This window comes from Ciconia boyciana, chromosome 16 (assembly GCF_034638445.1).
Source record: "Ciconia boyciana chromosome 16, ASM3463844v1, whole genome shotgun sequence".
NCBI lineage: Eukaryota > Metazoa > Chordata > Aves > Ciconiiformes > Ciconiidae > Ciconia > Ciconia boyciana.
In genome coordinates this window covers 5063675-5088655 of record NC_132949.1, presented here as the reverse complement: position 1 = coordinate 5088655, position 24981 = coordinate 5063675, and the positions used below count along the sequence as shown (strand labels likewise).

The following is a 24981-nucleotide window of genomic DNA, read 5'->3' as shown; positions in this document are numbered from 1 at the left end:
TGCCCAGGGCACAGCGGTCTTCATAATTTTGTCACCAACTGTCCATGCCAACATAATGGTAAATGCTACTGCCCGCGATATACTAGAGCTTCCTTCACTGGCCCCGTTGCCCAAAGGGGCAGGTTTAACAGGGGCAGGCCTGAGTGCCAGTCCCAGGAAATGATCCCTGGTAAGAGTTTGACATTTTCTGTTCTCCCTCCCTGTTACTGCTGTTCTGACTTTAAAAATAGAAAGAGATTGTCTCCTCTCAATGCAAAGTCTTTTCAAGAGGGTTAATTGTCACGTTTATTATCTGCTGTGCAGATCTTTTTAGGCAAATATCATGAATAATTTTTTTTTAGTTGTATACCAGCTTTTTTAAACCAAGGTCTGCGGCAACCCTGTACATGCTGCAAAGGCGATGCCGAGTTGACCACAGCTTATTTCAATGTACAGCTGACCTGGGTGCCCTGCCCTGGAGAAGGGGGTGACAGGCGGGTACCTGCTGTAGGCTGTCCCAGCAGTTTGCTGTATGGGAAGGGCCATGGTACCAGTCTGCAGAGGCCCAGCAGCTTGCACAGTCAAAAGCATTTCACACTAGAAATGTTACCGGAGACTTTTTCAGATAATATGGTCTCATTCCTGCTCTTACTGGAGTGGACACCTTTGGAGTTTGAGTGACATTTGTGACATCCTCACAGCATACCAGCATGGTACCACTTCGCACCTATTTTTTTAGGTATGTGAAAGAGAATGGAAACTATCTTGCAGCTCAGAACTAAAAGCGCCCTGATCAATGTTGGAACAAGGTGCCAAACGATCTGGTGGGTTTTATTCTGAACTCTATGGCTGATGTACTGGCCCCATCCATGCCTCATTCCTAACACTGCAGACTAGGATGTTTTCTTCTTCTGCAAAGGGATGCTCCCTGCTTTGAGCCTCCGGTGATGGCTGATGAGTGTACGATAGCCCAGTAGTGGGAAGCAGCCCAGGGAGTGATGGGATGCAACTTCAAAGAAGCAAGAAAGAACCTTTTCTTTTTTTTACTTTCTTTGGAGGATCAAATTAGCAGTCTGCTAAAGTCTTTTAATGTTGAAACTTTCAGAGCATAAGCAATGACCTGGGAAAAGGAGTGCTTGGATCTAGACCCTACGCATGACGAGGTCTGGCATGTCTATTATGGCCAATTAAAGTGACAGGTAGCAGAGCGTAAACACTCCTGACTCCTGCAGTTCCCTGGCTGGCTCCAGGCTGCATGCTGCCTTTCTCCTCTGCCTTGGAAAAGGCATGTCAGTTTGAACTTTCTATCCAGAGCACAAAGCAGCCTTTCAGAACCTCTGTGCCCTCTGCTCGTGTGGTTCAGCGTGAACAGCCCAGAAGCTGAAGCTTGGTCTTTCAGTTAAAACCTGTTGTCCTTGAATTGCACGATTGTATGAGATACAGATATTATCTTGCGAAGGAAACGGAGGCTGGCAGTGCACGGCAGCACAGGCATAGCTTGCCCTCTGTCTGGGGACTCTTCACCAGCTTTCCAGGATGCTGTCCAGCACTCGATCTAGATTTGGATCTTAGGAATAAACTTGCCCCTAGAAGTCCCTTCCAATACCCACAGCAGCAGTGTGTGAAGCTTTGCCTTAAACTGACCTTCAAATATTAGATTTGAGTAACTAAACAGTCAGAGGAAGGTGTTGCATTGAACAGACTAACTTGTGGTCCTAAAATAGCTTCTTATTTGAACAGCTTAGTAAAATAGCCACGCTCTGCGCGCTGATCTTGAACTCAGACATTTTAAACTCCCAGCTATGTGGGGAGACTTGGTGTTCTTCCATGCTGCAGCAGGAGACAGAAGCAGCTTCTATGACTTCTTCCCTCCTACCATCAACCTACCTGCAAGCCACATAGCTGCATGTGGCAGCCCCTGCTCTGCCTTGTGCTCAGCCGCAGCTGCGTGGGTGAGAGCCAGCAGTCACTTGCTTAGCTTCCTCGTGGATGCAGATGCAGAAGTGCGGTCTCACTTAGTGCTTCTGCATTTTCTTCTTACATAGTTTTTCCTGTTTCCAGTCAGATCAAAGGGTAGATCTCTCCACCTCTGCCTGACAACTGAAAAGGAAAGGAAATATGTTGGGGGAGAATCTGTGCTTTAAAAAAAGTTCATAGCCCACTTGGTGTAAATATGCAAATGTTTGTAGAGGAGTGGCGTGTTTCTAAAACACATTGGTGAGAAATGCTTCACACCCTTCTTCATTATACCCAGTAATTAGGAGAATACTTGCATTCCAATGCAGTGGCTGCTTAAATAAAGATGAGAGAGCCTGGATGTTCTCTGATAGATGTGCAACAGTAAGTACCACTTCATCTGAGACCGCCAAGCCTCGCACACCTCTACGTGGCACCTCTTCCCTTCCAGTTGTGGTGAGGTGACTTCTCCTGCATTTTTGCTGGGAAGAAACTGGATGGGGAGTGTGCAGGGACTCAGACTTGCATCTGTCCCACAGCTAGCAGATTCAGCGTGTCAGACGGGTGCAGATTGGGGGCATGATCCTGGTGAGGGAAGTGCTGCGGCTGACATGCATGTGGCATTTCTTGTTTCTGGTTGTGTGTGATGGTTCCAGCTCTTGCTAATCAAATTGCCCAGTGGTGGGAGACTTGGATCCTCTTTTCTTCCATGTCTCCTCTGGAATACTGGGAGGCTGTCTAAATGTCAGGGGTGCTGGTGATTTGCCTGTGATGGGAGTGAATTTTAACTAGGCTTGCTCTTCAGCATGAATGTATTGATGTAGGCATGTCATGTAGCCTGTCTGTCAGCCAAGTTACTAGCTTTCAGCTGCTTTATGTGCAGATTTTAGGGACTGCTTCCAATCTGGGAAAGCCCAGCCAGGTCACTGCAAGGCAAGGCAGAGCTGTATTCTCATACCCACCTAATGCTGACGCCGCTTTCCTGCCCCACAAAGATCAGAAGGAATCCATTGGAATCACTGTCTTCTGGCTTCTGCTTCTGTTTGGGGTGTCTGTGCAAAGGCAGCCTGTGCTTACTCATCTGGCTTCAATACAGCCACACAATTGCCTCTTTCGAGGAAGGGAATTCATTAGTTTCTGTGAAGTGGCCTTGGATCTTTGGGCAGCAGGTGCTTCTATAGAGCAAACTGTTGCTGAATATTCAACAGTTGCTATACAAGCGTCTGGCCGACTGCCTGCGAAGCACTTGGAGTTATCTTGAGCATCCGATTAGATAAAGTGCAAAGTACTTACTGCTTTAAAGCTACCCGCAGCTATGTAGTGTTGGTGGTATTTTTAATGTTAATTGGTTTTTTTTGGTTGTTGGGTTTTTTTGTGTGTGAATCTTCCAAGATCATAAACAGCAACTTCATCTCTTTTGACTCAGCCAACAAAGAAGGGAACTGCCTAGCAGAATGAGAAACACAATGATTCATATTCAGGTCGTCAGAACCTCATTCTCTTTCTGGTTTCGACCGATGGCATGTACACTGGAAACAAATGACTCAGGATAGAAGCGTCTCCTAATCCTTAACATACTGTTTAAACTCAAGTTAGCTCTTTTAAGGCTACCTGAATAACACTTGCTCTTGCCAACCTCTAATTTGGTACATGAGGTCCTGTAGATACCTAAACTATGAAGGAATAATTTGAGAAGTTAAGCTGTGCAATCAGCCTTTTCTTTTTCTTTTCTCTTTCTCCCCCCCCCCCCCCCCCCCCCCCCCCGGAGTTTAATTTCCTTAGGTGTGGTCTGTAAGCAGTTTGTGCTAGACAGCATCACTGAAAGTATGGTCCTGTGAGAAACTGTGATCACTGAACAATTACAGTTTCAAATATCTTACAGCTTTAGTCAGTAAGGTGTGGATGCCTGTATATTGTTTACTAGCAACATGCCCCAATTCTGACTTCTTGTAGTAGCTTTCTTAACCTGTATTAGTTGTTTTAAAGGTGCTTTGTCTGTTTCCTTCTACTGTTTATTTAGGCCACAGAAGGAAAACTTTTTGTTAAATGTGTAATTGTGACAGTTGCACTAAAGGCTGGTTTCACCGAGGGAGCTGAAGAGACACCTTGGTGGTGTTATCCAGGTCCCATGCTTTACAGGATTTCTGTGCTGCACATCAGAGGTATTCTTGTGCCTGGAAACACTGCATTATTAGGGGTGTAGTGATTCCCCACCCTTAAGCTCTTAAAGCTTAATAGCTAAGCATGTAGTTCCTACCCACAGAAAACAGTCATGCAGGTTTCAGCACAGTGGCTGTCACTGGTCCTAGTTTCTGTACATCTTGCTGAAACAGTGATTTTTCAGCACTGATTGTAGGTGGACCTTGAGTACTGAAAAGCATGAATAAGCAGCTCGTGCAGCTGCTGGAGCTGAGCCTCCCTGGCAGGATTGTTTGTCGTGCTGCTTGCTTTGAAAGGGCTGGGGTCTTCAGTGTGTGGTTTGGCTGCCAGGTACTCAGAAGAGCAGCTGAGACATGCTTCCTAAATGTTCACTTTGTTTGCGCAGGTCTGTGGGGTGGGTGCCAGATTTGCAGAGAAGACAGGCTGGCAGCCTGGAACGTGGTGTGCTGCGTGGCATCCGCTTTCCCCGCTGGGAGGAAGCAGCTGGAGGATAGCTGAGGGGGAGCTCCTCAAAGGAGCTTGGCTGGCCCATGTTCTTCATTTATCCAGTCCCCATCAGTCCCTGAGCTCCCTACAGCTCAAGGGTGGGATCTGCAGAAGGGAGGACCAGCTTCCAGGAGGGGTTCCAAGTCTTGCAGTGAGGCGTTTCAGAAGCTGTAAAGCAGGTGTTCAGGCTTATGATGGGTCATTGCCTCCAAAAGCTCATTTCTTTTCTTCTTTTTTTTTTTCGTGGGGCTTAGAAGTGAAAGTTTAGGAGCAGAACAATTACACTTCGACAAAGAATACATGGTACTGACCAGCATGGGTACAGTGCAGTCTGTGCTGTAGCTATAGATGAGTACTGTAATACAAGTCAATATGTGAAGGTTAGGTTGCCATAAAGTGTCAGGAAAGAAAAGCGAGCCCTTAGCCTTTATAGATGACACTGCACATTTAATTGCTAATGGACTTTTTTTAAAGAGCATCTAGGCTGTTATTCTTAGAAAAAGCAAATGTGCGGTGTTACCTACAGGGAACAAAAAGAGAGTCTTTCATGATCTTCTTGGCCTTTACTTTCTTGTGTTAATTTGTTTAATACCAGTGAGATTTTCATGCTGTAAAAACTTGCTTAAGCAGAAACTTCTCCAAGACCTCTGAAAAAGATGTGCTAATTGGGAGGTAGAGCTGTGCAAGAGCTGTTTCTTGATTTCCTCCCTGAACTCCTACTTCAGGGATCCACTGTGTTCTCCATGCCTCTTTCCTTCCCTCCTGGATCAGGCTTTTACCAGCTGGTGCAATTCCATAATGGCAGTCAGGGCTTTATTGCATTAAACATTTTAAGAGAAACAGGAGCTCTGTGCCTGTGGGGCTTAGCATGCAGGAGGAAACCTTGGGGAAATGTTAGATAAACACTCCTGAATACTTCTGAAACATCTTAATTGCTCTTGACAATCTTTACTTTTTCAACACCTCCTAAAAAGGTCTTATTGCTTGTGCTGTCTCTTTGTAGATCCCAAGGTACTTTGCAAAGAGTAACAGTGTCATCATCCCTGCTTGCTTGTGAGGATGCAAGGTGCAGGTCAGAAGATGTGCTGAAGAACCTGGGGCTATAGCAGGGCCAGGGCAGACTCCTCAGCTGGTGTCTGACCTGCCAAACCCCAGCTCCCTGTGGATGAGGGGTTGTGGCCATGCTGAAGGTGCTCTGGCTCAGAGCTAGAAATTTGATTGCATGAGGCAGCGTGGCTTCAATAAATACTACATGGCATAGACCAAGAACAAATCCTTTTGGATATCTCTTGGAGCAGTACCTAGGGAAAGTTTCAGGCTTAATAAGGCTGACACGGAAAAGTGGGAGAAAGCATAAACACGTATGCTTATTATTGTATAGTGCTGAAGTGTCTTACTGATATTACTTGTGTATCTGGAAGACCTGTTGAAAGCTCAGCTAGAAAAACATCCAGATATCTGCTCTGAGTATGTACCTAGAGAGTCAAACGCTGCAGGTAAAGCTGTCCTTTTGACTGCTTGGTTGTTCATTAGTTAACTAGGTTTGAGCAGGTGGAGTTGTTTTGAATTTCTTAAACCTCTGTATGCTAGGAGTTTCACAGTCATATAAATTGGTATTTCAGGAAAAAATGGAAGGTGAGACCTGCATTTCTAGTAGCAGTTTTTGCAGATCTTAAAGCTGCAGCTTCTGGCTGACTCTTCTCACATTGAGGTGGAAAAGGCACTGAGAAAAATTAGTGTCATCAGCATAGAACATCACTAGTTCTGCAAAAGGGATTTAATCCTCTTTGGCTCTAGCGTAGGAGTGTCCAGAGGCTACAGGGGTTGACTTGAAGCCATGCTGCCGCAAGTGGTGCCACTGTAACAGCGTCCAACTGAACGTGCTTGCCAGAAGGGCAGCTGGTGCTTGTGGTGGTGCCAGGCTGCCAATGCCTTGGGATTCCTGGGGAAGGAGCTGGGCGGATGACAGTTGGGCCTAAACATGAGGTGTATCCATGAATGAAATGCTTCATTACTTGTGCCAGTAAACTAAGCCTTAAATACATGATTGTCTTGACTTTCTGGCAATAGTTGTGGAGCTTGCAGGTGAGCTTTGGAGTGGAGCTCTGACTCGGAGCATTTGCAGGACTCGTTCTGGAGTCATGAGTTATTTGCGTCACACTGGATGAAAATTGTCAAAGCAGTATTGTGTTGCCATGTATTAAACAAAGGACAGAATAAAATCTTAGGCTTTATTTTTTCAGTTAAGAGTTTTTATTTGTCCCTCAGGGACAAGCAAATAGAAAACAGCTTGCCTTGGCTATTGTGAGTGTTCATGGGGCAAGAAGGGGAGGCAGGGGATGAACAGCAAGAGCAAAGTGTTACAGTAATGAGAATGACGTCTTATTTTAGTTGATACTTAATCAAGATATGTGGTTCCAGGAAGCAGGAACAGATGGCTTTAGGTTGTTGGGGTTTTTTTTCCTGCCCTCTTACATCTTTGTCACCAAGACTTACCATAAATGTTTTAACACCTGCCAACTCTTTTTTCACCTTCTACATTTTTGTCCATCCTCAGAGTAAACTGTTAGACTTATCTGGCTTGCTTTTGTTTAATTGATAATATTAACACATGAAATCACTGAGAGTTAGTCCTGTGATTAACTTCTTTCAAAGGATGCCTCTTTTATAATAAAGCTTTGAGGATATTTATTACTTAAAGTGCATTTTGATAGTAAATTAGGGCAAAACTGACTGCATTTTATACCTGGGTGTTGTGTCCCCCTCTCCTATAGGAGACACTAAGTCAGAGACAGTATTTGAGCCCTTGTGGAAGGTGCAAGCTACCTTAGGGGCTTGCAGGAATTGGCCTTTGTAAAGCAGGTCGGCCTTTTTGTTTTATGGCTTTTATTCAGTACCACTCTTGCTTACCAGGGCATCCAGAGAGTGGGTTCTTGCTTCGCCTGTATCCTCTTAACCGCCTTGAAGGATGATCTGAATTGTCTCCCAATTCATCTTTTGCCAGGGTGGTGAAATCCAGGACTGTGCCTACTTGGACAGCGAAAGCGCCTACAGCGAGTTGGAGCTCTTTCCTGATGACGACGTGATGACTCTAGCACAGCAAGAGGTTCACCATGAGTCTGACATGGACAGTGCTATTGAGAGTGCCCAGAGCTCGGAGGCCTCCGACACGTGTCGGAGTGAAGAGAAGGACGGTGTGCTTGGTGGCCTGTTTCTGCCTGGTGACAAGTGAGTGGTGGTTTTGCCCCGCGGCAGCCCTGTTTTGAGGCATGTGCAAAAGGACCAGGGAGGAAGGAGCCTTTATGTGACTAATCTGTACTGTGGGAGGCTGAGGATGCCTGAAGGATTTAGAAACTTAATATCCATTTACAATATAAGGGAGATGGATGTCCAGGTCCTCTAAGTGGCTTAGACAGTCTCAGCCCTGGCTCCTTCTGGCATGTTCTGTGAGCACTCATGGGACTTGCATGTTGAAGTGAAAGTGTTGGGTCTTTCCAGAATGGATCACTGCACTGGCATCCCCCAAACTTAGGATCTTCTGTTTTCCCATAACCTATATATGCTGGAATTAAAACAAATACTTCCTGCAGAGCAATGCAATGTGGGGAATGCTGCTTTAGCCTTTTGTACATCTAGTTATCTGAAGATCTGGGCTCTGCAGATTTGCTTTGCAACTCCATCTACCAACTGAATTCTGTGTGTTTTTAATTTTCCATAACCTTTAGTGTGCCACAGTAACTTGTGTTTAACACAGGGTGTCCTGGCATGTGCGTGTGTAACCATAGTTTGCTGTTAACACAAGAGTGTCTCTGTAATCCTAACTTGACTCTTCCCAGGCATGTACCTGGGGGGTGTTGGTAAAAGCCGACGGGGGGAAAGGGACCCAACTTGATTTAATCCTGCTTTGAGCTGAGTTAATGCAGTACCACAGGACAGAGCTCAGCTGGGCTTGCTTTGTAAGCCTCTGCCCTGCCTTCCCTATTTTTGACTTGTCATCTTGGTTTGTGCCTCTCGAGCTTCTTTCATTGCTAAGGCAGTCCTCCTTCTCTCTCCTGGGCCTCCTCAAGTGCTCTCTGTGCAGCCTCATTCCTACCTTCCTCCTGAATTTCTCAGCTAGCTGAGAACTGGCCTTTTCCCACTTAAAGCAATCCCAGAGACTTTATCAAGATAATTACAGTTTTTATCAGCTCTTTACCAAACTTGTCTCCTTGCCTTGCCATTCCCAGTTCTTCAAAGCACCCATTCTTGCGGTGACTGAGTCTTACCCATACTGCATTTGAAATGAGTATCTTTCCTCCCAGCTGTGCCATTCAGGCTCTTGCGAAGGGGTAGGGGAGGTATTGTGCATCCTGTACCCTCCTTCTAGGGGGGGCAGGAACTACTAAGAGCTACTGCGCTGCTACTAATAGATCTCGGTTTATCCTCTGAGGCCTCCTTGCCTTTGGTAAATCTGTGGGAAAACACTTTGGAAGCTTCATGCTTTTGTGTTAAAAGACACAATAGAGATTTTTACCTTGGCCAAACCATGATACCTGCCTGTTGAAGAAGCAGGTGGGTTGTGTATCAGATGTATCACCCTTCTGTGCAGTCCTGCTCTGAAGACCAGGAATTAGCTTTAAAAAAACCCCAACAACTTGAAAGCTTCCTTCAGAAAGTGTTAGAATGGGGAAAAACAGCTGCTTTTAGCAACTCCCTTGAAAATGACTGTGTGATTCCCAGGCAGTTTCCAGCCTGAGGCAGGTTATGAGTTCAGGATCTACCCTGAGCATGGACTGCTTCAACTGAAGCAGTTTAAAATTTGGAAAAGCTTACGAATAACTACAAATTAAAAGTTCTAAGCAACATTATCAGGCGGGTCCAGCAGTGGTGACTGTTTGTATAGCTGCCATAAGAGAAACTTAGCCAGGCAATGCATGAGGGGTAAGGCTGCTGAACTCCAGTCTGTTGGCAAGTGGTGATGTTCCAGGGCTATTATGCTGGAGAGTGGATTTTATGGACAAGTATACGTTGTCATCCCAACTGAGGACTGGTCATTTACCTCCATCCCTGGTGGAACTGTTACGAGGAGCTTCTTCCTAAACTGACTTGGTGTAACAACATTGAGATGAAAACAGCAGTTGCAGTTACACAGATCATAGCCACCCAAAAACGTATCAATACACAGTATGTCTGTGGCACAGCAGCTCTTTATGAATAGATGTTAGTGTGGTGTGTTAAGCTTCTCACTAATCCATCTACCAGCCAAGGAGCCTTGTTAGATAAGTTTGATCTATTTCTAGTATGAGTATTCCTATCTTCATGATCTTCATCCTTTAATAGTGTGCCAGGCTTGACTTGCCCTAATTTCTGTTAATGTGAATTAGATAAGTGAATTGCAGGTTATAAATGGATCTCATCAAAACAAGAGAAACAAAAGAGCATACATCTGAAACGTTGGCAGGCTTCCTCTTCTACTAATTGCTTTTGGAGGGAAGGGATATGCAAATAATGCTTGCACCATCCACCAACGGAGCACTGTTGCATCTCTTGTTTACAGCTCACAAGTGTAGTATTACAGGAAGAGGAATCTCCCTGTCTCCCACAGTGCGGGCCATAGTTAAGAGGCTCAAGGTAGACTCAAAAGAAACCTAGGAGGCAATATTGTTGAGCTGCTGGAGAACAACAGGAAGCTCCTGTCCCATGGCTCAGCTAGTGGAGTCAAAGATACAAGCACTGTGTACTGAAGCAAAGGGAGTGAAAAACTTAACCCATTGCGCACAAAGCATCAGCAGACTGAGTCAGTGCCTTGTCTGTATTGCAGAGAGGCACTGGATTCTGCTTTGTAGTTGGAACAGTAACATGTTGAGCAACTCCAGGGCTTCACAAGCGGAGCATGTGTTTCAGGCCTTAGATATGAGTTTTCTGTAGGGAGAAGTTTGTTTATAAGAACTTGTATGTGAATTTACTGGCTTGTCTCTTTGAATGCCTTACTGAGGTGGGAGATGAGCAAACCTGTGTAAAATATCTGCCTCTGCAAGGCAGCACACTGCATGACTGCAGGGTAGTCTGGACTCTGGGCAGGAGAATCACCGTGCACCCTCTGCAGCAAACTTGCTCCGTTGTATTAGGTGTGATGTGCTCAAAACTACTCTGCTAGCTGCTTTCCTATGGTGCCTGATCTGTTTACCTGTATGTCCTCTCTCTTTGAGGTCACAGGGTCCTGCCATTCCCTACCTGTTTGGCATTATCTTAGGTACTTCTCTAGTAGTAAAGCACCTTTTTCTTGTGGTCTATATCTCCTCTGAAAGACACATTTTGTCACAATGGAAGGAAGGACAGGAACTCAACCTCAGTTAGGTCACATCTGTAGCTTTAGTGACTCTCTGGCATGCGGTGAGCTGAAGTTTGTTTCTGGCCACACAAAAGAGAGCGGCTGGAGCTCATGGGGTATGGGAGAGGATTTATGGGGATTACTGTGAAACTCTGATTGTGGAATAGAGCGACAGCCTCTGTCTTGTACATGTTCTTCTGACTATCCATGCATTTTGGAGTTGCCTGCACAGTTCCTGCATTCAGAGCAGAAGTCCCATAAGCAGCAGTCGTCACCACCATGTAGAAATTATGACTGAGGATTGTCGAGGTGTGCTCTTTAAAATGAAGTGGTTTGTATAGATCCAAACCCATCTCACAAGTAGCTTGTTTGTAGATTCTCATGCTCTTGTCTTTCAAGGCACTATGTCAAATGTACATCAGATGTGTTTAGCACTTCAGGTTTTTTAGCACAAAGTGGGTTACAGCTTCAAATGAGGGAACAAGCTGTAAAGGTGGAGGATTCCATGTGAGGTGAGATGCTATCAAAGTTGGCCTTCGAGACATTTTGACCTCTTGTTTCAGGTCAAGTCCTCACAACCCTTCTGCAGCATCTGACCTCTCAACTTATTCCACCGCCTCTCTGATCAGTAATGAAGAACAGTTTGAAGACTATGGGGAAGGAGATGATGTGGATTTTATTCCCAGTAGCCCATGCCCTGATGATGAGACCAGAACCAACGCCTACTCTGACCTTGGCTCATCTGTATCTTCCAGGTTGCTCCTTATTCATTAACAAACAATTTTTCAATTTTGTTCTCTGAGCATGAGTGACCATACCAGAGTTTACACTGGTTACATAGACTCATCTTAAAAGCAAAATGTTATCAGTTCATTTTCTGCCCTGCGATTGACAGACTACATTTAATAATAAGAGCTATAGCAAATATGTTGTTTCTGATAACCTCTGTTGGGTTCTGTTGAAATAACTGGGCTGTTTTGCTTGTAGAGATTTCTTTCTATTGCAGACAGTAAATTTCACAGTTAGGGGCTAGTGTTGGAAACCAGCTTAGTGCTATGCACCAGCCCTGATGCAGTGGAGAGAAGACCTGCAAGAGAGCTGTTCCTCTTGAGTGTTCTGATACTACAGATCCTTAGCACTAACCTGTATGGTGAAGTGCTGTATACAGACAGGGGGTTGTTTGAAACAAGCATCCATATTGACTTTGAATGTCTTGGAGAACATAAGCAAGTATCTGCTGTCTGTTAGGAGCTGGAAATGCCACTACAGTCCACCAGTTTCCTGGATGTGACCTCAGTCTCTGTAGCTTTTACGCACTGTGACCAAGTCAGTTGCTGATTTTAAAATCCTTCCCCAAGCAAGGGTATAGGTGAGCAGGTTTGGGGAAGTGCCAACCATGAAGATGCTCTAGGATTTGTCTGCTTGGATCAATAGCACACGAAGGTCTTGTGCTTCATTGCTAACACAGGACAAGTTCACTGCATCCCTCTGTTCTGCATGCAACCCCCATGTGCTACCCTCTGTTTCAAGCACTTCTGCAATCCAGCCTTGCCACCTCTGTCATGCATGCAGAGCTAGCACCCCTCTCCACTGCCCCTTCATGATGATAGCTTGTGTCCTTCATGCCCTATTCCCTCAGGTTTATGCAGCCCTTTCCATTCCCATTCCTGGGGCTCTGTACACTTCATGCCATGATTGCTCTCTTTTATTTTAGTTTATTTTCTCTTTATCATGCCAAGAGCTACTGTTATCTCCTCTTTAGACTTATGTCAGCTTCTCCCTTCCTCCTCATTCTAGGGTTCCTTCCGTCCTACCATCTGAGGGGGTTTGTGTGACTTCTTACCAGACCGTTCTGTTTTTCATCTTCCTGTCTTTCTCTTGGAGAAAAGACTCTTCAGGTTGCATTCCAGGCTCTAGTGCGAAGATGGGCAAGATGAGGGGGATATTGCTGAGGTGGAACATACTAGCTGCTTGTAGCTACTTTTAAATGTAGCTGCTTTTGCTACATGCATTGCATGGACTCTGTATACCTTCTGCTATTCTTCCAGTCACCCAAACTGGTTCTTTCCACTGACACTCAGAACACATCCTCTGTAAACCCTCAACTCAGACAGGTAGGCTCACCCTAAGACTAGCATTCTCCATCATCACCTCTAAGTTAGATGAGCTGCAGTTAGAAGTAGTTCCCCAGGTCCCTCGTCTGTGATTCTGACACACAGACACACAGTCAAGAGGAAAATCTGTGGTGAGTTGGTTACTATAGCCAGTAACATCTCTCCTTTCCTGCAAACAGTGCTGGCCAAACACCCCGAAAAATGAGGCATGTTTATAACAGCGAGTTACTGGATGTTTACTGCTCACAGTGCTGCAAAAAGATAAATCTACTCAACGATTTGGAAGCCAGGCTGAAAAACTTGAAAGCAAACAGGTAAGCAGCCTATTGCACTGCTTTTAGCAATGCCCCCTTGAAATGGGACTAGCTACTAGCAGGAGGAGAGGAAGAAAGAGCCCTCTCCTTCCCAGTATCCCATTCTGTCTTACACATGTGGTGTTCTTACAAAACAGTAAGAAATTCAGACCTTGACATCTAGCCTGAACCGAAACGCTGTTCTTCATTAGCTAGTAAGTATTTTTCTGACTTAAGGTGCAGACAGCATTAATAAATGCAAATATTTTAACCAATGAGCTCTTTGATTGCAGAGGGAGAGTGCTATTTCCAGGAATTTTTCCCAGGAAGTGGGGTCTGCTGTGCTGCTTAGTGCAGATCTACAGTTAGCTACTGTTTTCTCTAGGTGGGAAGGAGTGATCTGGCAGATCCTTAGCTAATGCATATGACCTTACATACACCTCTCCTAAAGCTATTGGTCAGCAGAGGTACTTCATTCGTGTGGGATTTTTTTTGTCCTCAAGGGAACTTGGAAAAATGATGAATCCTATGGCAGAAGTTACTTTTGGGGTTCTTTTGCAATTTCAGCTTTTTCCTTACATTTCAATCTCTGCCGCTCTATCCACTTCTAAACTGTGCTGAGCACTCGGAAAGAATCCAGTGCTTCCAACAATCATCTAGGGTTTTTGAAGGAAATTATTTGGTGGGCTTCTAGCTCCCCCTAGAAATGGAATGTAAATCCTGCCTGTCTGCATAATCCTTGGCACAGAGCACACTGCACTACTTGGTCTCTTGATGACACAGCAGCATAGTACTGGATATGAACAATGTTTCTGCTCTAGCAAGGAGTCTGCTAACACCCAGACCATGATTGGCTAGGGCTTTGGTAATTTTGAGTGAGGCTGTATATACCTGGCTGAAAGAGAGCAATGCTCTGACAAAGAGCTGTGTCTGTGGGCACACAAAGATGCGACATCCTCTTGTCAAGAGATACAGCTGATATTTTGATTTGGTTCTAGTGCTGTTGTCTGGAGTCTGGTCCTTCATTTAGATAATACTAGTCTCTGGCTGCGAAAGGGAACTGTAAAAATGGAAAGCATCTCAGTTCCTGTGCTGAACTGGGAAGCATTACAGGGAAGGATAAACTGTTTATAAAATAATCGGAAAACTGGGAATCTAGAATAAACATCCGTCACTAACTCAGTGTCCCTTTGTGGTGTTTCTAATGTTAGTTTCACTCTGATTTACACTGACACATCTCTGCTAAATATAACAGTATTTGCAAATTGACTTATTAATGATCACAGTAATTTGTGGCTTCACTCATCTTCACATTGTTGGTAACTGCAGCTTTTGGTTAAATTGTCTAAGAATATTGTTGACAGAATCTTTTTTTTCTTACTTCACTTAAAAGTCAGTATTATGTTTCATTGTGCAATTCAGCTGGAGTTTAAATTAAGATTGAATCCAACACTGATCAAATAAGTGTTTAATTCCTGTATCATTCCTTCTGTATCCATGTAGCCCTAACAGGAAAATATCAAGCACAGCTTTTGGAAGGTAAGAGTCTTCAACTTTTTTATGAATACGTGTGGAATCAGCTGTAACAATGCCATAAGTGGGGGTGGGAGGGGAGAGGAGGAATAAGTTTAGGAAAACAAAAATGTGCCAAGACAAGTTTTCAAGGGAAGGGGCCTGTATCTGGATAGGGATGTTACAGAATATAGAAGCCACTGCTAGTCTTGGAGCAGGCCCCTGAACTGGAAAGAGCTCTGTTAAGAACATAGATAGTTGATTCCCTGTCTGCCAACTTTATTCCTTTATACTGCTATTCCATCAGTCCAGCTATTGCTTCTTTCACCCACATAATGTGGGCCTTTTTGTTGTTGTTGCTGAAATGCAAAGGAAAGCAAGAGCATCTCTTTAAAAAAGGACATACAGAATTGTGATCTTCCTTTGACTGAATGAATCAGCCCTGGGCTGGGGAGGGCTGTAAGTTTCAAGAATATTTTAGATAATCTTCAGTGTTATGTATTCTGACGCTATTCTGTAGTGGGAACTGCTTGAGATGTCTTTGTTTGTTTGTTTGTTTTTTAAATAAGCTCTTAGTGTATGAAATTTTGTAGATTAACTGTACCAACCAGTGCACAGTGGTGACCTTATTTTAAATTTCCAGTAAGGCAAATACAACTCAGTACATAGTGTGAATAAGGCTAAGTAGTTTTTAAACTATGTTAATGCTGGTGGCAGATCCTACCAAAAGCAACAAAAAACCCACACCCTAGAACTAATGTCATTGATTGTGCTCAGTATGACTTAATTTAGCTACCAGTCTCTTGTAAGACTTGTGCTTAAACAGTTGTAATTGTCACTGAAATGATTGCACAGATTTTAGCATCAGATGCTCAAAGTGCAAAGCCAGGTTGTAAGACAGTACCCAGACTTTTTCTCCTCCATCCTCATCAAGCAAAATATTATCCTTCTGATCTTTCAGACAACTCTTCCACAACAGTAACTTCAGCAGCAGTAATGGCAGCACAGAAGACCTGTTCAGAGACAGTATAGACTCCTGTGATAATGATATAACTGAAAAGGTGAGAAGCTGTGTGCATTGCGACTAATGTACCCAACAAAATCCTGCTGGAGACACGCATCAATTGATGAAGCTCTCTTGCTCACAGTTACCAGTGATCTGAAGTAGCTCATTCAAAATGTCCTTGATATTCCATTAATGTTATGACTTTGCTTCACAAAAATGCAAGAGCTGTGCAAGTACAGATCTAGGCACTGTATTAGTACTTCTTCACTGTGTATTGGCATTGATCACCTTCAAGGAAGATGCAGGGTCTGGGGAACTCAGAATTTCAGAGCTTAATTTCGCTGCTGGCTTTGCAGGGAAGTATGCCCCCTTTAAAAAGGGTAGCACAGCTAAATGACAATTGGAAAGAGTGAAGGGGTGTATGACGAGAGATTTAAACTCTCGATTCTTTTCCACTTCCCCTTCCAGGTAATGTACCTAGAAAAAAAGGTGACAGAACTGGAGAATGATAGCCTGACAAATGGTGACCTGAAGAGCAAACTGAAACAAGAGAACACACAGCTAGTTCACAGGTAATAAAGCACGGAGTCAGTTCTCTTTATCATGTCAGAGCAGAGCTAGAACGAGGTTGGAGGGAAGGAACATCTCTACCTGTAAAATATGACCAAGTCATCTGTCTTAATGCTGACAGACAAAATAAGATAAGGCTTCATCTGAGAAGTCCAAATGGAATAGGGCTGCCTTGCTGAATTTTCAGCAACCAAAGGCCTTCTAAGCAAGTTTCTTAGTACAGAGATGTTACTGACTTGTACAGAGCAAGCTCTTCTGTTATAAGAGAGGTTACCACTGAATTTTTTTCTTACATGTAGCAAAAGCAGAAGGCTGGGTCATAGTCACAACTTCTCGAGACTGAGAATGAAAGAATAATAGATGAACTGATACTACTTAATTCTGTGCTTATTGGGAAGATTAAATACCAAGAGGGAGATTGGGAGAGGTTAAATGCTAACAGAGGTGGTGAAGTAGAATGAAATAAAGGAATGGGGAGGAAAGAGAGGGGCAATGAAGTTGCACACTTTTTTTTTAAAGTACTTGTGAAGCTGTTACTGAAATGAGATCTGATTTCCTTAGAGTTCATGAGCTAGAAGAACTATTGAAAGACCAAGAAACATCAGCAGAACAGACCCTGGAAGAAGAGATAAAGAGACATAGAGAAGCATATAGCAAGTATGAAAAAGAGAAAGGCACTGAAATTGAACTGCTAAATACAAGGTAACAAACATCTTGGTGCCACCCAGAATAGAGTGCATGTTCTTCTTTTCTTCATCTTTACTTTGCATGTAAACGTAGGCTGTTCACAACCAGACAGTGCACAGATGGTTACAGGTTAGTAGTTCTATAGAGTAGCTGCGCAGTTGCATGTCTAATGCCCAAAAGCTTGGAGGATGGTTTACATTAATGCTTTAATCCACATGGCCCATGTAGACAGCTTAGCTGGATATTTGGCATGGATTCAAGGAGGGAATTGTGACCAGCTGTAGCAAACATTTGTGTCTGTATTTGTTTCTTCCTACTTAATTCTTTTTAGATACCTGTTGTTAGGAGCATAAGAATCTGAGGGTCAGTGTAGCATTTTTGGCCCTAAAAACAAACAAACAAAAAGCACCCAATAGCTCATGAGAAAAAATGCTAAGATTAGAAGATTTTCATGTTTGGTGTTTCAATCAAGTGCAAGTGAAGTGGCTTTTTAGAGCATGCCGTTTTGCATGTCTGCATTCTTGAAGAGGCATTTGCTGTAAGGTTTTTGGTTTTGACACAGGGTTCAGCAACTGGAAGAAGAAAATGGTGAGCTGAAAAGCACCGTCACACGACTGAAATCACAGACGGAGAGATTAGATGAGGTAACAAAACTCCTGAGTGCTTGAGCAATTTAACATCAGCTTGATTTGTGTAAGAGCAAACTCGTATAGTGATTGGCCCAGTTCCTTTAACTTTCCTTCCCTAAACAAGAATATTGATGGGATTGGAACATTGGTCACCTGTAGTGGCAGGAATGCCCCGAGACCCATGCCAGCTTATGACCAGCTGTGTCTATAGAGTTGTGTTGATGGCTTATGCACTTGCAAGCTAGCTATGAAGTTCCCCATTTATTCTAGGAAAGGCAACGCATGTCGGATAGGTTGGAAGACACTAGTCTGCGACTGAAGGACGAGATGGATTTGTACAAGAGAATGATGGACAAGCTGCGGCAGAACAGACTGGAATTTAACAAGGAGAGGGAAGCCACACAGGAGGTAGGTGTGAAGAGGGATATAAGACCAGGCAATCGCCCTTCATCTGCATGAAAGCTCATCTGAAAAAGAATGGACAGACAGGAAGAACACTGAAAATACAGCATCCAGTGAATGCATTACTGGATTGTGTTTCTATGGGAGGGGTACCCATAGGGCAATTAATGCTGCAAGAATACCTAATAACTGGCAATCCCTGACCCAAAGGGTTTACAGCTCTTTGAGAACTTGCAGCCTTGAATATGTGCCCTAACATTTCCTTTACTAAGTTTGCAAGGGGAATTATGCCTCTCGGACATGAAGCTTAGAGATCAGAGGAGCTTCCAGCTCTGAAGCAGTTTAAGTGACCTGTGCTTCCATAGAAGAGCAAGTGGCTGTATTGTAGGAATGTCCGGCCTCAACTAGGCTCACACAGTGCTTGTGTCAGAGTACAGAGGTGCAGCACAGAGATAGCTGCTGCCAAGGAGGGCTGTTTGTGCCAGGGGCTGGAGAGACATGGCCTGCTTGCGTGCCCACAGCTCATTGAAGACTTGCGGAAGGAGCTGGAGCACTTGCAGCTGTACAAGCTGGAATGTGAGCGTCCTGGACGCGGGAGAAGTTCTTCATCCAGCGTGAGTGAATTCAACGCCAAAACCAGAGAGGTAGAAATGGAGCATGAAATAAAACGGCTGAAGCAGGTGAGCAGGGAAGGGCCTCTTGATCCATGTGAAATGTACAGGACTGGTTTGAAAAAATGCCTATAGCTGCAACCCCTAGCATGCTGCCTTTAGATTTTATCCCCCCCTTCCCACACAAGCACAAGACCCACATTGCATCTGTCTAGGACTTCTTTGCACAGGTGATGTAAATTGTACACATAGGAAATACCTGTGATTCAGGCAGGGAGGACCTGTCACTGGTGGTAAGAGTTGCTGTTAGCTTGCAGCCTTACCATATGTCATCCAAGCTACCTGTGATTTTAAAAATGTATTTATTTTTTAATGAAGCCTTATAGGAAGAAGTTAAAAGCAATGTCTTTTCACTCTTAAATAGGAGAATCAGAAACTTCGTGACCAAAACGATGATCTTAATGGACAGATCCTAAGTCTTAGTCTTTATGAAGCTAAAAATCTCTTTGCAACGCAAACAAAAGCCCAGTCACTGGCTGCTGAAATTGATTCTGCATCAAGAGATGAGGTAATATGCTTTTTTAATCAAGTACTACATCCAAAAATGCGCATTTTTCAATGTAATTAACTGTCAAGGTTGAACTATCTGAAGCTGACAAATGAACAACAGAAAAATCTTCTTTGCTAGGAGTTCAAGAGTGTTAGAAGATCGCCTTAAATCTAACGGTGGTTTTGGACACTCCTTTTAGTATAACTCTTCCATTTGTCTCTCTCAAAAAATTGGAATCATTAGAATCTCAGTGAACTGTTTTGCAATGGATTTATTTTAGCATCTTCTGTCCTACAGGTTATTGTGCTATTATGACATTAATTTCATACAGAAATTACCATAGCTAGTTAAATTTTTAGTTTCTGTTCTAGATTTATTTCTAAGTTACTTAAGTAACAAGGTCTCACTTAGCTCTAAATTTGAGCTATATATTCCCTGTAGCAGAGCTACAGCTACAGAATTGTTGGAGAAACTAGGTAGCTTGCAAGTAATAATCTAGTAATGCTTTGGAAGATACTATAGGAGACCCATTTGTATGTGGGCTGAGTCAAGCTGGTACAGCTTCCTTTAAGCTCCAGGACAGATAGTGAGATCAGGCCAATGGTTATGTAAGAGCTCCCAGGGAAAAATACAGGTTAGTGATGAAGGAGATTAAAATGAATTGTTTCTTCTGGACAGAACTTCCCATTTCCTCTTCAAGAGGAGTCCTGAGACAAACCTCTTTACCCAGTCTGTACTTGAATGACCCTGTTAGCCTTAGCTCCTGGACAGTCCCTTGAAGTGCATACTTGAGTTTCTTGCTGAACCAGAGCACTGTGAAGAAAGGCTGTTTAATTGTTGAACTCTTAATTAGGTAAAAGCAAATTGGGCTTTTGCTGTTGTCAAGACAAATCTTATTTCTCCTTCTGAATCTCATGACTCTGGCTCTTGCAATACCCAGCATTCCCTCTAAAGGAGGAGAGAGCCTTACAACTGTGGCCCAGGCTTGTTAAACCTCACTGACCTGCATTATCTTTTCCCATGGTGCCATTTTTCCTGTACAATCAAAATGAAGGTAAGAAACTGCGGATTCAGGGTAGGACTCTTGTGAAGGCTAATGGAAATGGACACCCAAATCACATTAGCTTTAGGAGGATCTGGGGCTCTGACACTCCTGGGCAGCCTTGTCAGTTTGGTATTAAACATGCAGAGTATAGAAAGCAAGCGGTCTTCATCTTTGGAGAGTTTGAGGGGCCTTTCATGCTCAAAGGTCTAGTGAAACACGTCTTTAAAATAGAACATAGAGTATTCAGTGGGTTGTTCATGAGGAGTGTGTAGCTGTGTTGTTTTAGGGGGTTTTGGTAGTTTTTCTTGATAGAGAGTATGCACATGATACAGAGGCAGCCCATATTGTTCCCAGTGCAAAACACTGAACTCCTTGTTCTGTTCAGCAGCCTTTCATGCAAAGTGCTTTAGATTTCAGTAGATACCAAAAAAATTGAGTATCAGGAAGCTCTTGTACTGAGACGAGGAATCTCATCCATGGTGTGGATGCACAATGGATTGGTGTGTTAGATGGGGAACTTGTTTCAAATGACCTGCCAAAAGATGCCTGGTGATGAGAGTTCACCATGTCCCTTAATAGTAAAGATCTTCAACATACAGATTGTTTCTAATAGAGATACAGGGAGGAGCTAGAGGTAGAATACCTGTCACAAAAGGCAACTGGTGATCCTGAGCAGGCACTGGTCTCTCACCTGTCTGAATTTCATGCTAATGAATTTCATGAGAGTATTTCAAGATTAACTTTGAAATGTTGTGTTTCAGCTCATGGAAGCCCTTAAAGAACAGGAAGAGATAAATTACAGATTGCGACAGTATATGGACAAGATCATTTTGGCAATCCTAGACCACAACCCGTCTATCTTGGAAATAAAGAATTGAAGAGAATATGAGAAGGAAAAGCAGCAACTGCCTGATATTTCTGCACATGTCACTGGATCTAAACAACACTCTGATACTGTAAATTAATCTATAAATATATATATACACTACGTGTGAGTGTGGGTGCGCGGGTGTGTTTATATGATGTTTGGTACACTGTTATTTGTCATTGAATTGGCTTGGTTAGACTTTTTCCATGCACTTTCAATACCTGTGATAAGATGGATACTGTATATTAATGTAATAACAATATAACTGGATCATGCTGTTTTAGATACTGGACAAAATGACTCTACCTCTAGTTATAAAGGTAAAAAAGACAATGGAAACATATGGATGTGGCCCTAACTTTAGGAGCAAGAATTGTTCTTTTGTTCTTCCAGGAATTTGGGTACCACAAACCAATTAACATACCCAGGTTCAGTTCCTGACTGGTGCTGACTGTGTAATTTCCTATTTGATTTAGTTTTAGTATTTAAACCACTCATAGAATAAAAAAACAAACTTTGGGGAAAAGGAAAGACACAAAGTAAAAGGGAAGAAAAGGAAGATATTGCAGAATTGTTGCTATTTGTGAAAAATCACCATCCACTTGTTTACCACTGTCAGCACAAAGTGCTTTTTATGTAAGATCACTTTGGAGCCTGCTTTGGGATGCTCTGAGCCAGCCTGCTCTTCAGCGTGTGTGCGCATGCTTTTTTTTTTTTTTTTTTATCCCAGGGTCCCTGTAGCATTGAGGCTAAGAAGCTCTTAAAATCCATTCCCCTATTTTCAGGGGTTTATCATGGGCCATTAAGATGAATTCTGGGATCCTGCCCCTTCCCCTCACCCTTAATTTTAAAGATTTCACTGAAGGAACACATTCCAGTTCTTACAAAAAAAGAAATGGAACAAAAAAGGAAAAATTGCATGAAATAGCCCACTTCGGGGTGAGGAGGAGCAGCCCTTGAAGTTACGTGTTGAGTTGCTTTCCCACCCCAGACACACTGCACTCCTTTGAGATTGACATTTTGTGAGCAAGCTGTGGAGAGGACTGGCTGGGTCCTAACACAGTGGTGGAGAGAAGTCTGATGTGGAGTGACTTTTACCTATAGGGCAGTAAAAAGAAAAAGCGCTTGGTCTTGCAGAATTTGCCAATCCAGACTGAGTACACACATGCGTATCTAAAGCTCTGAATAGGGAGCACATCCTGATTTAGATGAGCAGTTGTGCAGGTGCTTAACTTCAAATGTGTATAGTGTGACTGCTCATAGAAGTCAGTGGGACAGAACATAAGCTTTAAAGTTGAGTGTATGCTTAAATGCTGCCTTAAATAGGAATGGACTTCAGCATGTGCCTGTGTTCTGAGCTGGATTTGTGTACTGTAGGGCTAGGACCTTTTTAATTAATAATGTGGCTTATATAAGGAGTTTATGGAATTGTTTGGATAGTTGAATGCTAAAAAAAAAAAATTATTCCATGCACTTTTTTTAAAGTAAAAATTTCACACTTTTGATTCATACCAACTGGCACAGAAAAATAGGCCCAAGTATCTGGCTTTCCCCAATGTGTAGAGATGTTTCCTCTATTGAATACACTCCCCAGAAGAATGTTACAGTAGCAATGACTGTGCTTTTCTGTGTATTTCTTGCTGTTGGCAGTGTCTTGCCCCTAGTATTCTCTTGCTGTATCTTGGTGTGTATATGTGATGCATTTTTCCTGCATTTGAATACATAAAATGTGTGTTCAGTTATGGATGTAAATATATATATTTTTCTGCTATCTCTGTGCGCTTGCCTTCAGTGATGTGTTACTGGAGTGGTGGGAAGGGGGGGGAAGTACTAAAATCAGGATTTCTTGAAGGCAAGAAAATAAAAACAGTTTGTTTCTTTGTATCTGCATTAGGCAGGTGTAAAGTAACTGGAAAGCGAAAGGGACCAGAGGAGTAACTATGGGACACAACATCCCAGTGCACAAAGATGTCTGCAGGACTTCAGTGCTCTGGGAGAAACAGTACAGTCTTGTACCAACAGTGATGTCTCAGGGCTGGTTTCCTGAGGCTCTAGGGTAATCTGGAGGAAGGGATTTAAAGACTACTTTGCCATGTGGGGATGGTGTAAAATGTTCTGTGCTAAATTGCAGCAGCTTCTGTTGAAAAGTGGGTGGAACACCATGGACACCCCACACACACGCCTTTCCCACCCGCTGCTGCTTTTGGATGTGCCACCCAGAAGGTAGGAGAGGAACAGTTAAGGCAGCTTGGTGCTACCTACAGCTCCCTGCCTACAGGACTCTTCACCTGCACTTTAGTGATGGCATTTCCCTCTGCGTGGTGCTGTTTGTGGGTTGTGCCAAGGACTTTGCTCTTTTTATAGGCCATAGAGAACTGTTTCAAATTGTCAGGTGGCTGTTGCTAACCTGCTGTCACAAGCAGGGCTGGGTGAGCCAGCAGCCCTGCTACTGGAGCTAACTCTTGTTTGGTAAATTACACTTCTGTCCTGCTCTCATGTAGTGGATTTAAATAAGAGTGAAGCTACTACGGGTCAGACTGGTGACTGAATGTTTTCCCCTAAATATTTTGAGGTAAACTGGACTTGGCTTCAGAATTTTAATAATCTAAAACCCATTCTCGTTAGGGTTGAGCATCAGCGAATGTTGAGGACTATTTCCTGAAAATTGTGCTGAGGACTTGGGAAGCAGAGAGCCTGGCTTACTTCACTGAGGTAACAGAGCCTGTGGATGTGAGCAGAAGAATACATGGTCATAGAGACAGCCAAGTTTTTGTGCAGGTAACTATATGTAAGAGGTGCATAGTCACTGATAGTGACAAATAGTCACTAGATCTGGCTGAAATCCTGAAAGCGGCACTCTAGCCAGGGGTACCCAGCAGTGGATTTTCTAAAGACTTGCAGGTCATCTTGTTTAGCTCTCTACACAGCTGCTTTAGCATTTAGAACCTCTTCCTTGCTCCAGTGTTTGCATTTGAAGAGTTGTCTTACCACCATGTTGGTGGTGTTTGTAGCTTTGTTTTATTGCATAAAGGAGTTATACTTCCGCTCCTGAGGGGCTGTTGGCATGGTACTGCTTTCTGTTATTGTTCAAATACATATCTAGACACTTGCTATGTTTGACAAATAATGTGAGCTGGAGGTGGGAGAGGCATTTCACTGGCAGATACATTTTCCTCTAAGGTATCCACCTCTAAAAATACTAATTAGCAATTGCATTTTTAGACTGAGTAACTACAGTAACTACAGATAATAGACCAACTTGTCTTGCAACCCAAGCCTTGGAGAACTCTTCTGTCCCAGAAAAGAAGTCATCACGTTTTATGACATGCAGGTAACTTGGTAATAAGGGATCACTTGATAGGTCACTGGGGCAGGGAGAAGAGTAATCTGGTATCGACGTTGCAGAGAATGCATATTTTGATCAAGTGTCAGACAGACACATTGGCAGAACAGACAGGAGATGTGGGAGATAGGGAGGCACTGGTTTCAGTGTCTTCTCTGATAAATTTCTTATTTCTTTACTGTGGGCTTCCTTTGTGCTCACAAGCCAGCTGGGGAAGTACAGTCTGCCTCTGTGTCAGTGTTACTGTTAGTGAAACAATGGCTTCACTTCCCTGGGTAGATAACTTCAGACACAGAAATGTGGTATCATCTCATTCTAGCAATACTCAAATGCAGTAAACTTTCTTGTGTCAAAACCATGCTTCTCATTTAACCCTTGGGGATGCAAACACAATCCAAGGTACTGTATCTTGAGCTGCTCCTTAGTTCATTCTACTGTCGATTCTGAAAAGCTAAGTGAT

The 24981-nt window shown here is 43.4% G+C and overlaps 1 protein-coding gene across 3 annotated transcripts in view; it reads left to right on the top strand.

The window, feature by feature from the left end:
- The window catches only part of RAB11FIP4 (RAB11 family interacting protein 4), a 129620-nt gene extending 106682 nt beyond the window's left edge, over positions 1-22938 (top strand). For 2 of the 3 annotated variants that reach the window (XM_072881344.1, XM_072881346.1), the window contains 12 exons: positions 7586-7809; positions 11455-11646; positions 13185-13319; positions 14802-14837; positions 15772-15871; positions 16285-16388; positions 16948-17088; positions 17636-17717; positions 17973-18110; positions 18626-18784; positions 19140-19283; positions 21072-22938. In XM_072881344.1, the coding sequence (XP_072737445.1) occupies positions 7586-7809; positions 11455-11646; positions 13185-13319; positions 14802-14837; positions 15772-15871; positions 16285-16388; positions 16948-17088; positions 17636-17717; positions 17973-18110; positions 18626-18784; positions 19140-19283; positions 21072-21188 (1572 nt within the window). In that variant the 3' untranslated portion in view covers positions 21189-22938. The remainder of the gene's footprint in view (positions 1-7585; positions 7810-11454; positions 11647-13184; positions 13320-14801; positions 14838-15771; positions 15872-16284; positions 16389-16947; positions 17089-17635; positions 17718-17972; positions 18111-18625; positions 18785-19139; positions 19284-21071) is intronic. The other variant, XM_072881345.1, reaches the window with a different exon arrangement.
- Positions 22939-24981: the final 2043 nt, after the last annotated feature.